The 13,619-nt window shown below is 37.2% G+C and overlaps 1 protein-coding gene across 2 annotated transcripts in view; it reads left to right on the plus strand.

Annotated features, from left to right (window-relative positions):
- The first annotated feature begins 1,624 nt into the window (after positions 1-1,624).
- Positions 1,625-13,619, plus strand: part of LOC136236603 (beta-TrCP-like) — a 38,949-nt gene continuing 26,954 nt past the window's right edge. For both annotated transcript variants that reach the window (XM_066026822.1, XM_066026821.1), the window contains exons 1-4: positions 1,625-2,660; positions 6,105-6,291; positions 12,636-12,729; positions 12,895-13,032. In XM_066026822.1, coding sequence (XP_065882894.1) covers positions 1,691-2,660; positions 6,105-6,291; positions 12,636-12,729; positions 12,895-13,032 — 1,389 coding nt within the window. In that variant the 5' untranslated portion in view covers positions 1,625-1,690. The remainder of the gene's footprint in view (positions 2,661-6,104; positions 6,292-12,635; positions 12,730-12,894; positions 13,033-13,619) is intronic.

Raw genomic sequence — 13,619 nt, forward strand, 5'->3', positions numbered from 1 at the left:
GTAACACTATTAAGAATACAGAGTACGAAAACTTGCATCTGCAGTACCAACCCATAGGCACACTTAGCTATATAAGCCTGCTAGGAATTTTTTTTTGGCAAACTTGGTCCTTTGCATTGTAGTTATGTCATCCTTAACAATAATTTACTTTAGGCTTATATCTAAATTCATGACTATCACTGATCTCTACATGCAGTTCTTTATCAATGTAAACTACTTAGAAAACATGATTTATTATATATATATATATATATATATGATTTGGGTATTTGTGCATAAAGCTACTCTACATCAAAAATTCTGTACTGAAGCATGTAAAATACCTAAAGTGTCTGTGCCCCAGTGTTGGTTTTCACGATGGTCTTTAACTTGATTTCACAAAATGATAGTAAACTTATCAAGTACCAATTTTTCTTTCCATAAGCGGTTAGCTACCCTGCAGGTGTGACGACATTGTTATTTTTGCAAGTAGCTAACCCTTGACGACTGTTTATTGTAATCCAGCAAACCAAAGTTGGTACCAAGATTTGCCTTTATATCCCACTTATGTGTGACACATTTCTAGGCAATCAGATAATGAATATGCATTTTATGGCAGTTTTGGTAAGGGATCATCCATTATTTTCAGCATTTTGCAAGAGTACAGAGAGTACGCTAGGGGGAGGGGGTAAAATTCACCTGTATGCTTTTAAAAAAATGTTGACCTTAGTAGTGTGGTACCACATAGAGAAAAAAATTCAAGCTAGTGCTAGTGTTTGGTGGTTAGAATCTGTAAGGAGGTGGAAATTGAGTTGCAGCTGGAGTCTGAATGACTGTTTCAGGAACTGATGGCTTTGCAGCCATGTAATGTACACAAGGCTCAGTATACATAAATAATCAGCATTCTTTCAATGCCTATGTTCTGACAAATCAGAGGATTAGCAGGCACTAAATAAAGGGTAACCGCTGCTCGGGTAACTGGTAGGTAACTACCCTTCAAATAACACTGAGACCATTTATTTATTTTATTAAAGCTTTACAACACAAGTGCTGAAGGTCTGTAGGACACATTAAGCTACCTATAGTTGTGTGTATCAGGTGGTTTGGGAAACACTATGCATGTATATCAAGTAGCTAAGATACACTGTATAATGTCGTGCGGCCCAAGAAGCCAGCATGCACCAGTATGTTATTGACAGAAAGAACCTAGGGCATGCATAGCTATGTAGCTCCATGCTGCCTTTATGAAGCAAGATGATTCAGTTACCAATAGCTACCCTCTATCTTCAGTGGTCCACATACCAGTATCACTCCACAAGATAGCTAGCTATAAGCCTTCAAAAAAATTGGCTTAGTTGTTTTTATTTATTTTTTGACTTAGGGTTATCCATAATTTTCAGCATTTTTACAAACGTACAAAGAGTACCCTTTGCTTACCCCCTCCCTCCTACCCAAAAACTACTATAAAATTGTTGATGTGATAGCTATTGTATGATCATTGTTAATTTTTATGGTTTTCTTCAATACATCATCATAGTTAACTTCATATAGGGGGTAACTATTTATTCTGTACCATCACAACTGTAACATTGCACTATAAATGTTTGATCATACGGGACTCTAAATAAAGCTCATGCACCGCTACTCACGTGAATGGTTACATTTGGGCGTGACCCTGATTAGTGTCGGAAGCCCGGCGAAGAATAACTGTATGCGGAGTCCGTTGTTCAGCAAGTTGTATAGTATCATGATAGACGTGTTTATCAGTGAATCGCTACGAAATCTTACTCTTACAGGAGTTGTACCCGTTGGTAGAGATCTGGGGCGTGGAGCGTATGGAGAAGTCGTCGAAGTGAAATACCGTGAGAAGAACTATGCAGCCAAAGAAATTCACACGATATTACTTGAGGAAACTACTCCGGAAGAAAAACGAAAAGTGGAAGATAATTTTCTGCAGGAGTGTAGGATTTGTAGAAGTCTAAATCACCCCAACATCGTTAGTTTTGTTGGGATTTATTACCCCAGGCGGGACTCGGTGCTACCTGCAATGGTTATGGAGTTGATGGATACCAGCCTAACAGAATATGTTAAGAGGCCAACTATCGGTGTGAAAACAAAGATTTCAATTCTGCATGATGTCTCATCTGGTCTTAGCTACCTTCATAATCACACTCCTCCAATAATCCACCATAACTTGTCTCCCAATAATGTGTTGCTGTCGTGTGAGTCCATTGCTAAAATAGGTGACTTGGGTGTGGTTAAGGTGATAAAGGCCAATGGTAAAATGTCGAACAAGCTCACCAAAGCTCCTGGTAGTGTAGATTTTATGTCACCTGAAGCAGTCGACAATAATCCAGTCTATAATACTAGTTTAGATGTTTTCTCATTTGGTGGCATAACACTTCATGTAATTAATCAAGAGTGGCCTTCACCAATGAGTAGCACAGCTTTTGATACTGAGTGCAGGAGATTTACTGAAGTAGAACGTCGCCAAATTCATTTGGATAAGATAACTGGTAAAATTGTTGCATTGAAGCCTTTGATAATTGACTGTTTGGATAATGATCCAGTTAAACGCCCTGTAATAACAACTATACTCTCGTGTTTAGAGTCATTGTCTCAACCCAGTCAGCCAAGCAACAATTTGTCTAGTCAGCAGGATGTACTGCATTACTATACAGGTAATTAAATCAGGTTGATATGAACAATGGACCTGGTAACCCAGGACCAGGACCTTTGGGATCTTTCTCAAGATAAAATGTTTACGTACTTAATAATTATACTAACTAACTTTGCAAGTCATGGTACTCGCATGGACAGATTACTTTTCAAACACAGGAAAAAATTCACAATTCCCATTGTGGGAATTATAGTAATAATGTGGGAAAATGGCCCCATATGGGAAAACCATATTCCCAAGATGGGATGCCAGCTTTGTGACCTATATTTACCTATTCTACAAGCGTACATTAAATACAGGTAAATGAAGATAAATACAAGTAAATACAACTTCCAAAGCTGGCATCCTTTTAAAGTAATCACACTATTTTCCCATAATTATTGGAAATTGTTCCATTTTCCTGTTATAATTCCCATAAGGGATCACAAATTTTTTCCTGTGAAATCAGTTATGCACACAGTTGGCTGTGGATACACTCCTGCTTTACTGAGATAGTTTCCACTAGAACGTGTGGTTGGGGTGTACATATCTATCTATGTACATTCCAACCACACGTATGTATCATACAGCACAGTAGTAATGTATAGTAGGATTATGAAGGCTTGGGCTTTCTTGCACAGAACCGTTCTCCAAAAACCAGCCTCACTTTTCCTTCATGACAGCTTGGTGGTACAGTAGACCCTCATTCTGATCCTCATTTTTCTGTACCCTTGTTTATCTGAAATTGGAAATGACTGTTCTATTAGAGTATTTTGAGTAAATGTGTATGTTCTATTAGAATATTTCAACAAAGCTCTATATAAATGTGTGGGCTTTCGTTATCCAAACAATTCACTTATCTTATCACCTTTACCATTCCCTGAGACACATTGGAGTTTGGATAACCAAGGGTCCACTGTAATGGTTAGGTGTAGCCAAGCCCATAAATGTCTTTAGAACAACCATAAACCCTTCCAACAGGTTTCTATGGTTATAATTTAACTGAATTTTGTAATGACAGACTGCCTGATGCCTCCATCCAAGCATAATTCAACTATGGTAAGGTTACGGACTTGCCACTGTTCAACGTCACTTTATCCCGATATGTGCTTTTATGCCAACCATAGCAGCTACAGTGCATGCATCATGGACTTACTTTTGTCCTCCTTTGTGTCCCATTTCTTTCTCCACTACTGTGTAGATGTTGATTTGCTGTAACATGCCATGGCTTTAGTGCTTTAATTCCCTAGTGTGATTGGATTGATTGCAGAGACATTTCTTGTATACTGTTCTTCATTTGTAGCGATATAATGGATGGAACATAGTTGAATCTGTAGCAGAATGGTCTCTTTGTTTATAGTCAGGGCGCATGCAATTGTAATTTCTGTAGTCTTGGTGGCCAAACAGGCTTCTCACTTGAATATCTATAGAAACAGTACTATTTTTGACAAGCAGTACAACTATTAAGTGACAGTAGTTTGGGTGATATCATATGATGGTACATGCAAAATTTCATTGGTGCTGCAAATGTTCCAATACAGCTCAATTTTTTTTGTATTGGGGTTGGGCACCCATGAGGCACTAATGACTGGCAGAGATGCTTCTCATACTGTTCTTCATTTTAAATGTTGTATAGTGGGTGGAAAATATACCTAAAAGCAAAGTGGAATAGCAATTGATGGCCAGAGGGTGTGTTCAGTTTGAGCCTGGTGCCATTCTTTTGTTTGATGCAGTATGTGATGGTTCATCAGTAATGTATTACAAATGAAGTAAACAAGCAAGTGTAAGGGAAAATTAGAAATGTCACTTTTGAGTTGGCATCATAGAGATAAAAGCAATGAAATATGGGAGGTCATCTATACCTATCTATAGCTATATTAGTGAGCATTTAATCCATACTTTAGTCATGGCTATGCCATTGACAGACTGTATGTGACTGAAGTAGGAATTAAATGTGTACTATTGTAACTGCTGCAGATGTGGACCTCCTTTGTTTCATTGCTTTTTATTTCTAATTTTTAATTTTTTTCCTTAAACAGTAAACACAGCAGAGTTCTTCCCACAAAAATAAAGTAGAGCGATAAAACTGTTGATTTTGCTACCCATTGTCCCATCAACTAGAGGCTGTTCACCTTGGAGACCTGCTGTGGTTATGAGCATTGCCGGACACAATAATCATCTGCTCCCTCAGCTTTTAATGGGCAGAGCACTGTTCAGAAATCGCACTGCACACCATCACTGGCCATCACAATGGCTGGTGACTGTTGGCCAATTTAGCAATGCATCCACTAGTCTGTATTTTGACTGGCTGCTTCAGACTAGAGCTATTTCACCTTTAAAACAAAGTCTACAGTCACAAGTGTTGTTCATTATTGCAAATTAAGCCATTTGTTGGTGCCATATTGTCTGGCTAACTACATGTATAAACAAACCTCAAGCTGACCAGAACTTGCTGGCAGCATTAAATTAGCTAAACTGTGACAACTTATGATTCTAACATTGGTATTGTCAAGAGCTCATAAACTTTTGGTGTTGTGAATGATGTGTTAACAAACTTAGAATTAGCTATAGTCTATTCCTATGTTTTAGGATATGCATACAGCAGTAGCTTTGTATTGTATGGTATAAGTAGAATTCTAGGGAAATGGGATGGGAATGGTAGGCTGAAACAGGAATAACCAATCCGTCATGTCAATATACTGGTTGGATTTTACACCAAAATGACTTTGCAGTATTGTTGGATCCTTCCGTTAAAATGATCGAAATACTGTGATAGAGCAGTTACTTACTCTGCACTAAAGTAGTCTTTTTATTAATGACCATCCCACTAGGGACCTGCATGGGTTGGTAGTGATTGTCATTATCGGCTAAGCTGCAAAAAAAAAAAAAAAAAAAAAATACGGTTATCAGTACACCCAATCTTTCCATATTGGTACACCTCTAATGTATACGATATTACTTTATTGATCAAGGTATTGATATATCGCAAGAGACAACATTGAAAAAGCTGTGTCTTCAACTATTTTAGAGATGGTTGGTTGCAGAATTCTTAGAACACTGATTGCAAGGGTGAGATTCCATATCTAACCGTCTATCATGGGGATTTAGTTTATCACCTGTCCTAAGTCACCAACAATATGCTGTACAAAATACTTATTTTGTTCTTAGTGTTAAAACATTCATTTTTAACCCCATTGTTATGCATACTGTGATAAAATCTCTTTGAAGCATGGGGACCATGTATATATCAGTACCTCTTGTAAATTGTTACCAATATTTGAAGTAAGAAAGCATTGAATTTTAAATGTATATGCTAACCGTTTTGGTTTAAACATAAGAATATCTGTGTCTTGAGGTTTACTGTCTCAATAGCTTAGTTGGTGCCTGTGTACAAATGAGCTCATCTAACTAAATTCATTACATTGTAAATTATGATTGATGTCAATGTTGTCAATTTTAATTACAGATCGAGAGCTACATCATATTGCTGACTACATTTTGTCCTTTCTTGATGCGAAATCACTTTGCCAGGCAGAGCTTGTCTGTGTTGGATGGAAAAGTAGAATTGCAGATGGAATGTTGTGGAAAAAGTTAATAGAAAAGAAAGCAAAAACGAATTCACTGTGGAAAGGTCTTTCTGTTAGAAGAGGCTGGTATGTGCTGTATGTTGTAATGATAAATACAAGGAGTTTTAAGTTTGATTAGCCTAAGGGTTCATAGAAAAAAGTAGTGAAACAAGGATGGTCGCCTATACCTGAACTACACCTGAAGGATATTTAATCCCTATACCCATGACTGAATTAGGGATAAAATGTCCACTAGTATATCTTCAGGTGTAGGCGACCACCATTGCTTCACTATTTTTTCTATGGTCCCTAATTAAACTTAAAATTCCTATTTTTTCCTTACAATTGGAGACTTTACTGACACAACTAATGTTGATCCTTTTGTAGTCAACCACTTAATAGGAAGCCATTTACTGGTGAACCTACACATACGACATCAAAAGAAAAAAAATGGCACCAGACTTAGCTAACATGCTTTTGCCTGAATGCGTGTCCCAACTTTTAATTACATGAAGTGGCAGTTACATGAAGGAGCCATTGCACTTCATTTCAGCATCCCTTTACACAGCAGTACAAGTGAAGAGTAGTACGAGAAGCGCCTCTGCAGTCAATCCAACCAATAAATGTTTTTGTCTGAATGCGTGTCCCAGCTTTCAATTATGTGAAGTGGCCATTACACTGTATTTTCAGCTATGTTCATCCTGTTACACAGCGGTATAAGAGAAGAGTAGTAAAAGAAGTGCCTCTGCAATCAATCCATAATTATGGAAAATATGGATGATTTCAGATACAAATGTAGGGAAGCCATCACACACTACCATCAATCGACACCTTGTGCTGTCAGCTAATGCAAATGGGAGTGCATACATTGTATGTGCTGTAGTATGTCAAAAGGCACCTGTCGGGCTGAAGTTAACAGATCAAGCCCATAGCCCTGGCCGTTTATCAAGTTAGCCTGAGGGCATCAGTCAGTCAGTCAGTCAGTCAGTCAGAAAATTCCACTGAACAAAAAAAATTAAATTTTATAACAACCTATTGGAAGCATCTAAGGTTATACTGAAGTTACTTTTGGGCTTGATTATACCTAACCAACACTGCCAAGGTGCCATAAAGAAATTGTGAGGCTGGTTTCTCTTTTTTGTGAGAAGTGCGCCATGTACTACTGTGTGAATGCAATGTAAAAATGTTGTGTGTGCTGTTGTCATTATTTGTGTGTATGTGTACATAAAACAAATACACAATGTATGTACATGTTGTATGTGTTTGCATGCAAGTATGCTTACATGTGTGCACACACTCTGAAGGAGAAATCGAAGCAATAACTGTTTTCTCTGAGATTGCCTTTTTTGCTACTTGGTGGTCAGAAAATGCTTCATTTAACACAGAGTGGATCAGAATTGCTAACATACATAGAGTGCATAATTGTTATCACTCTTTAAAGATATTATATAGGATATCAGTTGTAGGGTCTGGAAATACCATAGATACCACAATCTTAAACAAGTGGTTTTCTTAACATAGTTGAGTCATGGATTCTTTGCTGTTGCCAGTGATCAAACAGATTGAAGTTTTCATGTTTACAGTATTGCATAGTTTAATAGTCTTCTATGGATGATGTCATTATTAGGAATCATATAAGTTTGGATTTTTCTAACCACTGAATGAAGCTTGCTATTTTACCAAATCTTATCTAGAGTTGTTGTTAAAGAAGTATGCATAGTAATAAACAAATAATGGGCTGGATTCCCAGCACCAAAGATATAACCCCAAAAACCAGCCTCACAATACCTCATGTCACCTTGGCAGTATTGGTGAGGTATAAGCAAACCCAAAAGTATCTACAGAATGGCCAAAAATGCTTCTGAAAAGTTGCTACGAAATTTTAATTTTTTGTTTTGCAGAATTTCTATTGACTATCAAACTACAGACAGGCATAACTCAACAACCACTAAAGACTACAGGCCTGATATTTTCACTGTTTGACGTCACCTCAGTCCAACTGGTGCCTTTTGCATAGCGCAGTATGTACAATGCATGCTTCATGGACTAATCTGTGTCCTCGTTTGTGTCCCATTTATCTTTGCTGACAGCGCAAGGTGTCAATTTGCAGTAGTGCAACAGGAATCATCTGAGTTTTCTGTTGTGACTGGATTGGCTGCAGAGGTTCTTCTCGTAGTGTTCTTCATTTGTAATGCTGTGTAATGGGCTGAACATAGTTGAAAGCGAAGCATGATGACACTCAGTCGCTATTCAGTAATAACTGATAGTTAGGGCATGCGTTCATATGCAAAATTATTTTAATGGCATGCCTGGTGTCATTCTTGCAGTATGTGTGGGTTCATTAGTCATAATTGTGCTATAAAAAGTAAACAGACAAAAAATTAGGCTAGTGCTTTCCTCAACACCAAGAAGTTTATATGAAATTTTAATATAACTATTTATTTTACTGAATTTTCTGTTAACTGACTGACTGATGCCTCCAGCTAATTGATTATGGTTAAGGTTATGGGCTTGATTTTCTTCACTGTTTAATGTGTGAGCTGTTGTGAAGTAACGTCCAGACACCGGACAGTCTCTAGTCGGTTACAGTAGGTGTCAGGCCATAATTGAATATGTCTGGAAATAGTGTCCTTTCAAAGTGTAGCAGAGTTTGTATTGGGCTAGGAGGGAGGCTAGACATGATGGTATTGACAATTTGACATGTAATTAAGTTATGTGTTTTTGGTTTTCAAGGAAAACAGGAATGGGACGGGAACGGAAACAACCCACAGAAAATGCCAGATAAAGGTCATCATGCAAAATGTGGGTTGGATTAGTTGGATTTTACAGCACAATGTTTCTTTGCAGCATTGTTTGGATCCCTTCGGTAACACAATTGAAACACTCTCATAGAGCAGTCAAAAATGTTTCACTAACTATCCCACCAGGGACCCACACTGATGGCCTGTGAATTGATGAGCTATACTGTAGCTGTCATAGATTAGGTTATAGACTAGCTAAGTCATCAATATCGAAAGTTAGCTACTCCATTGAAACCTTAAAATTTTACCATTATAGCATGAATAGGTTTACAAAGGATTCTAATTGACGGCGTCTGCATATAGTATGAGCAGTAATGTATGGGGACTCTTCTTGGAACCACTTCAGCTTGATAAGCACACCAGTGCTGCATGCATACTCGCATCATATCTGGAAGCAATAGGTGCAGTTTTTGAAGCTTATAATAGGCACTGTCAGTTATCATCAGTATATTTAATGTTTAATAGTTAAATATTTTAAATGTTTATGGTTTCAAAAGAGTAGCTAACTTACAATATTGATGATTTAGGTAGTCTATATACCTAATCTATGACAGCTATAGTCCATGCAGGCCATCAGTGTGCATCCCTGGTGGGATAGTTAACTAAATATTCTTGACTGCTCTATTAGAGTATTTTAATGCAGGTGACTGCTCTATTAGAATGTTTTGATCATTTTAGCGAAAGGGTTCAAACAATGTTGCTATACAAACGTTGTGCTGTAAAATCCAACCTGTCCAGCCTGTATATTGTATGATGATGTTTATCAAGCATTTTGGGTCCTTCCTGTTCCCGCTTTCTGTTCCTGCCCCGTTCCTGTTTTCCTCAAATTCTACTTACCTCCCAAGACAAACTGTGAGGTTAAAAGTTTAATATGCTACTTGTCTCAGTTACCTGTACTGCAGTAGTAAAATATGTAATGTGATTGCCATTAGTACTTTTACTTGTGGTGTTCATGATCATTTGTACAGTCAGTTTATATTTTAAGCTAGAATGAACAGGATGTCTTATGTTCATACACTGTATTAGGGATAAAGCCACTATAACTAAACCATGGAAGCATAAACAAAGTTTGACCACATAATATAGCTACACAAAAGCAAGTAGAAGGCCTTGACAGAAGTCCTTGTGACTCCTTTCCCACAAAAGCCCTCGTAACAGAATCATTTTCATAGAATCTCTTTTGTGTGAACCTTTAAAATACTGTAGCATCAGTGCTAGTGAGTGGTTGAGTAGTAATCAGCTCTACAGTACATGAGTGGCTCTAATGTTTGGAAAAAGCAAACATCCAAGTTGGTAGAAACACAGGAAAGGAGCAATTTAAAATGTCCAGTCAAATCGCTTGATGTCCACTCAACCTTCACAATGTTCTGACAGTATGTCAGGACATGTCTGAAAAGTTATTTCGCACACTGCTACTACATACTGTAGGTCTTGATTCGATGTAGCACATCATGGCTTCAGTGCAAGAGAATTTGTAATTCTTATAGTAACTGGATTGATTGCAATGGTGCTTCTCATACTGTACCTTGTTTATATTGCTGTACTAGGTGGAACATAGAATTCCTATGGATATAGTTACATGAAAATAACAAGGAGAAAATATCCTGACCACCTGGTAGACTCCTGTAAGTGTTTGAGCGTAAATCGGATGGCTGCAGGTTCGAGGCCACCTAGGTTCAGTCATGGATTTTTTCTCCTTTCTCCAACTTTTCAAACACACCTTAGTAGCTAAAGTCTTTGAGCAGGCTGTAGGACCAGGTGTCCTACAGACCTTCAAGCATTAATAATAATTAATAAATAAATAGTTATAGAGGAATGGCCATTTTGTTTTTCAGTAGTTGACAGTTGAGGTGTGCATATAATATGTCTGGTGCCGTTCTTTCCTTTCATGTGGTATGCATTGCCATGGTTCACCAGTCATAAATTATGCTGCAAAAAAGTAAGCAAACATGTGTAAGGAAAATTTTTACATTTGATTATAAAATAAAAGCAGCTATACTAGTGGCCATTTAATCCCTATTTCAGTCAACTATTCTATTAACAAGGTGTACATGACTGAAGTTAATTAGCTGTCCACTATAGTGCTGGACATCATAACTTTCCAAAAAATGTGAAGTGCTGTATATATAATTTGAACAGCCGCTATGCATGGTTGTAAACAAAGCGCTGTAGTTTCAAAGTTTTGATTCTATGGCTACACAATCAACGTCATTGTACTCCTGATGTAATAAGGATTAAAATTACACCTAGGGATTTACCCTACAATGAATGCACAAGGACCAAAACACGCCGTGAAAATACACTTTAGTTTCTAAGCACGCAATTCCTTTACATACCTTTAGAAAATGATCCATAACTTGTTGGCAGTTGATCCTATTCACTCCAAATAACTGTTGGTAGATTTGCCATTCAATGGCGAGTAAGGCCATATACAGCTCACGTGATTCAAATGCTAATTAATATGGTGGAAGAAGTGTGGAATGTGGAGTTGCAATACAACCAGTCACTGTTCTACATTGCTTTATAACAAGTAAGCCTCTGTTGTTACAGTGGTTCTTTAACCTTCTCCTAGTAGCCCTATGATTAAGCTTTCTTTTGATATCTGGTTCTTGGCTAATGGGCTAATGGAGGTAGGCAGGCCAAGAAGCCTGGACAAACAGCTAAGCTGGTTTTTATAAATATGCATTCCTCAAAAATTTTGTGTGGCTTTAAAGGTCAAGGCTGCATCCTCTGTGTATTAAAAACTGTAATTCAGGACTGAGGTAATTAAAAAAAAAATCTGTTTCTGTACATTTTTTGTACATGCTTTATTGTCTCTGTGTACCAAATGTCACTGTCATTGTTGTAACATTGGCTGAGAAAAAGTGAGCTTTTTGCAATTGGCAATAACATTGAAATAAAGGATGATATCAAAAATCTGCTTCTGTAGAAAGTTAGAGCTATCACTGTACTCTTTTCCCACCAAGATTCAGGTATGTGGCTTGCACCTACATACATGGAGAAAAAGTGAAGGATGTAAAATACCGAAGGTTATTACATCATAGTTTGAAAAGTTCACTTTGATGTGGCTTCAACTTCTGTTTGTGTAACCACAAGGGTATATGCCCCACCTGTCCAAATTTCATTGACATTGACCAAACCCGCATAAAGTTATGGCATCACAAACATAGAAAACAGCTTTTGGAAACTTATGATGTCCAGCGCTATAGTCAGTCAGGTTCACTATGTCAAAAAATACACTTTTGTTCAAACTGATACATTTTTGGAAAGCTTAGAGCATGAGGAATCTGAAAATCAATGTTTACATTTGCACAGATTCCTGCAAGTTCAACATTTTTTAATTTCAAAGTGACAGCTAATGAAATAAGAAAATATATCAAGTTTAATTTGACATGAAAGTTTAATAAATGAACTCAACAAATTCTCTGGTGACATTTTTACATAAATATAGCTGCAGGTGTAGATGACCTCCCTTGTTTCATTGCTGTTTGTTCAAATGTAAAATTTCTAATTTTTCCTTACACTTGTATATTTTCATCCGTTTATGAATTTTTTGTGCCAACATTGTATAGCGATGTTATTTAATGGTGATTTGTTGACTGGTTTATGATCTTTGATGTTATATGTTAGGGACAAGTACCTATTTGGACCATTAGAACATTCTGATCAAATTATGCAGGACTTTTTTAGAAAGCTGTATCCCTCAATTATAACTGATATAACCGTAAGTGTATATTGATCTGTGTGCGTGTGTGTGTGTGCACGTACGTCACAGTGTGTGTACATGTATTGTGCTTGCATGTGTGTGTTGGTGTTTATGGTATGCATATAGTGTTTTTGTTTACTGTAGTGCTTGCTATAGGAGATGTTTGTTCTATTTATGTAATAGAATATAGAATCAAACTGGAAGTGTGGCCGTCACAAACTAACTCGTATTCAGTGTCACAGTGAGGGCCACAAGGGTGCGTACTGCTTACAATACGATGATAAGAAAATAATCAGTGGTCTACGTAATGATACAATTAAGGTTCATGACTTTTCTACAGTATGTATACAATTGTTACTATAATATGTATGTGTACTGTATACTGTATACTGTATATATGTGTGTATGGGTACTGGTACTGTTGTTGTTGCTGCTGTGGTATGGTATTGGTTACACACATGCATATAGTGGCTGTGTAGTGGTGGGTCATGTGTGATTGAAACAATTCCCAAGTATAAAGGCTTCTTACTAACAAAAACTCATGATACTACTTTTATCATAGTTCACTATGGTGTCTAATATGTTTATTTTTTGTGGAGGAAAATGGTCAAGCCAGTGGAATAGCTACAATGTAAATCATATACTGTACAGCTTTACAAGTGTAATGTCATTTATTCCTTAATTACACACCCACACAACCAAGTGAAAATTACATGTATAACTAGTCATATCTGGGACACTAACATGTTTCTTACTAACTACTGAACAGGAAGCACCTTAGTAAAGAAGCATTTGTGATTCTAGGAAAGCTGTCAGCTAGCAGATCACAATTTCATAGTGGTTGATGAACTATCTATATCTGTCAAACTGGGAAGTCTCAACATGCTAGATGTTAAAGGTACCAGTCA

The sequence above is a fragment of the Dysidea avara genome, chromosome 10 (genome assembly GCF_963678975.1).
Source record: "Dysidea avara chromosome 10, odDysAvar1.4, whole genome shotgun sequence".
In the NCBI taxonomy this organism is placed as follows: Eukaryota; Metazoa; Porifera; class Demospongiae; order Dictyoceratida; family Dysideidae; genus Dysidea; species Dysidea avara.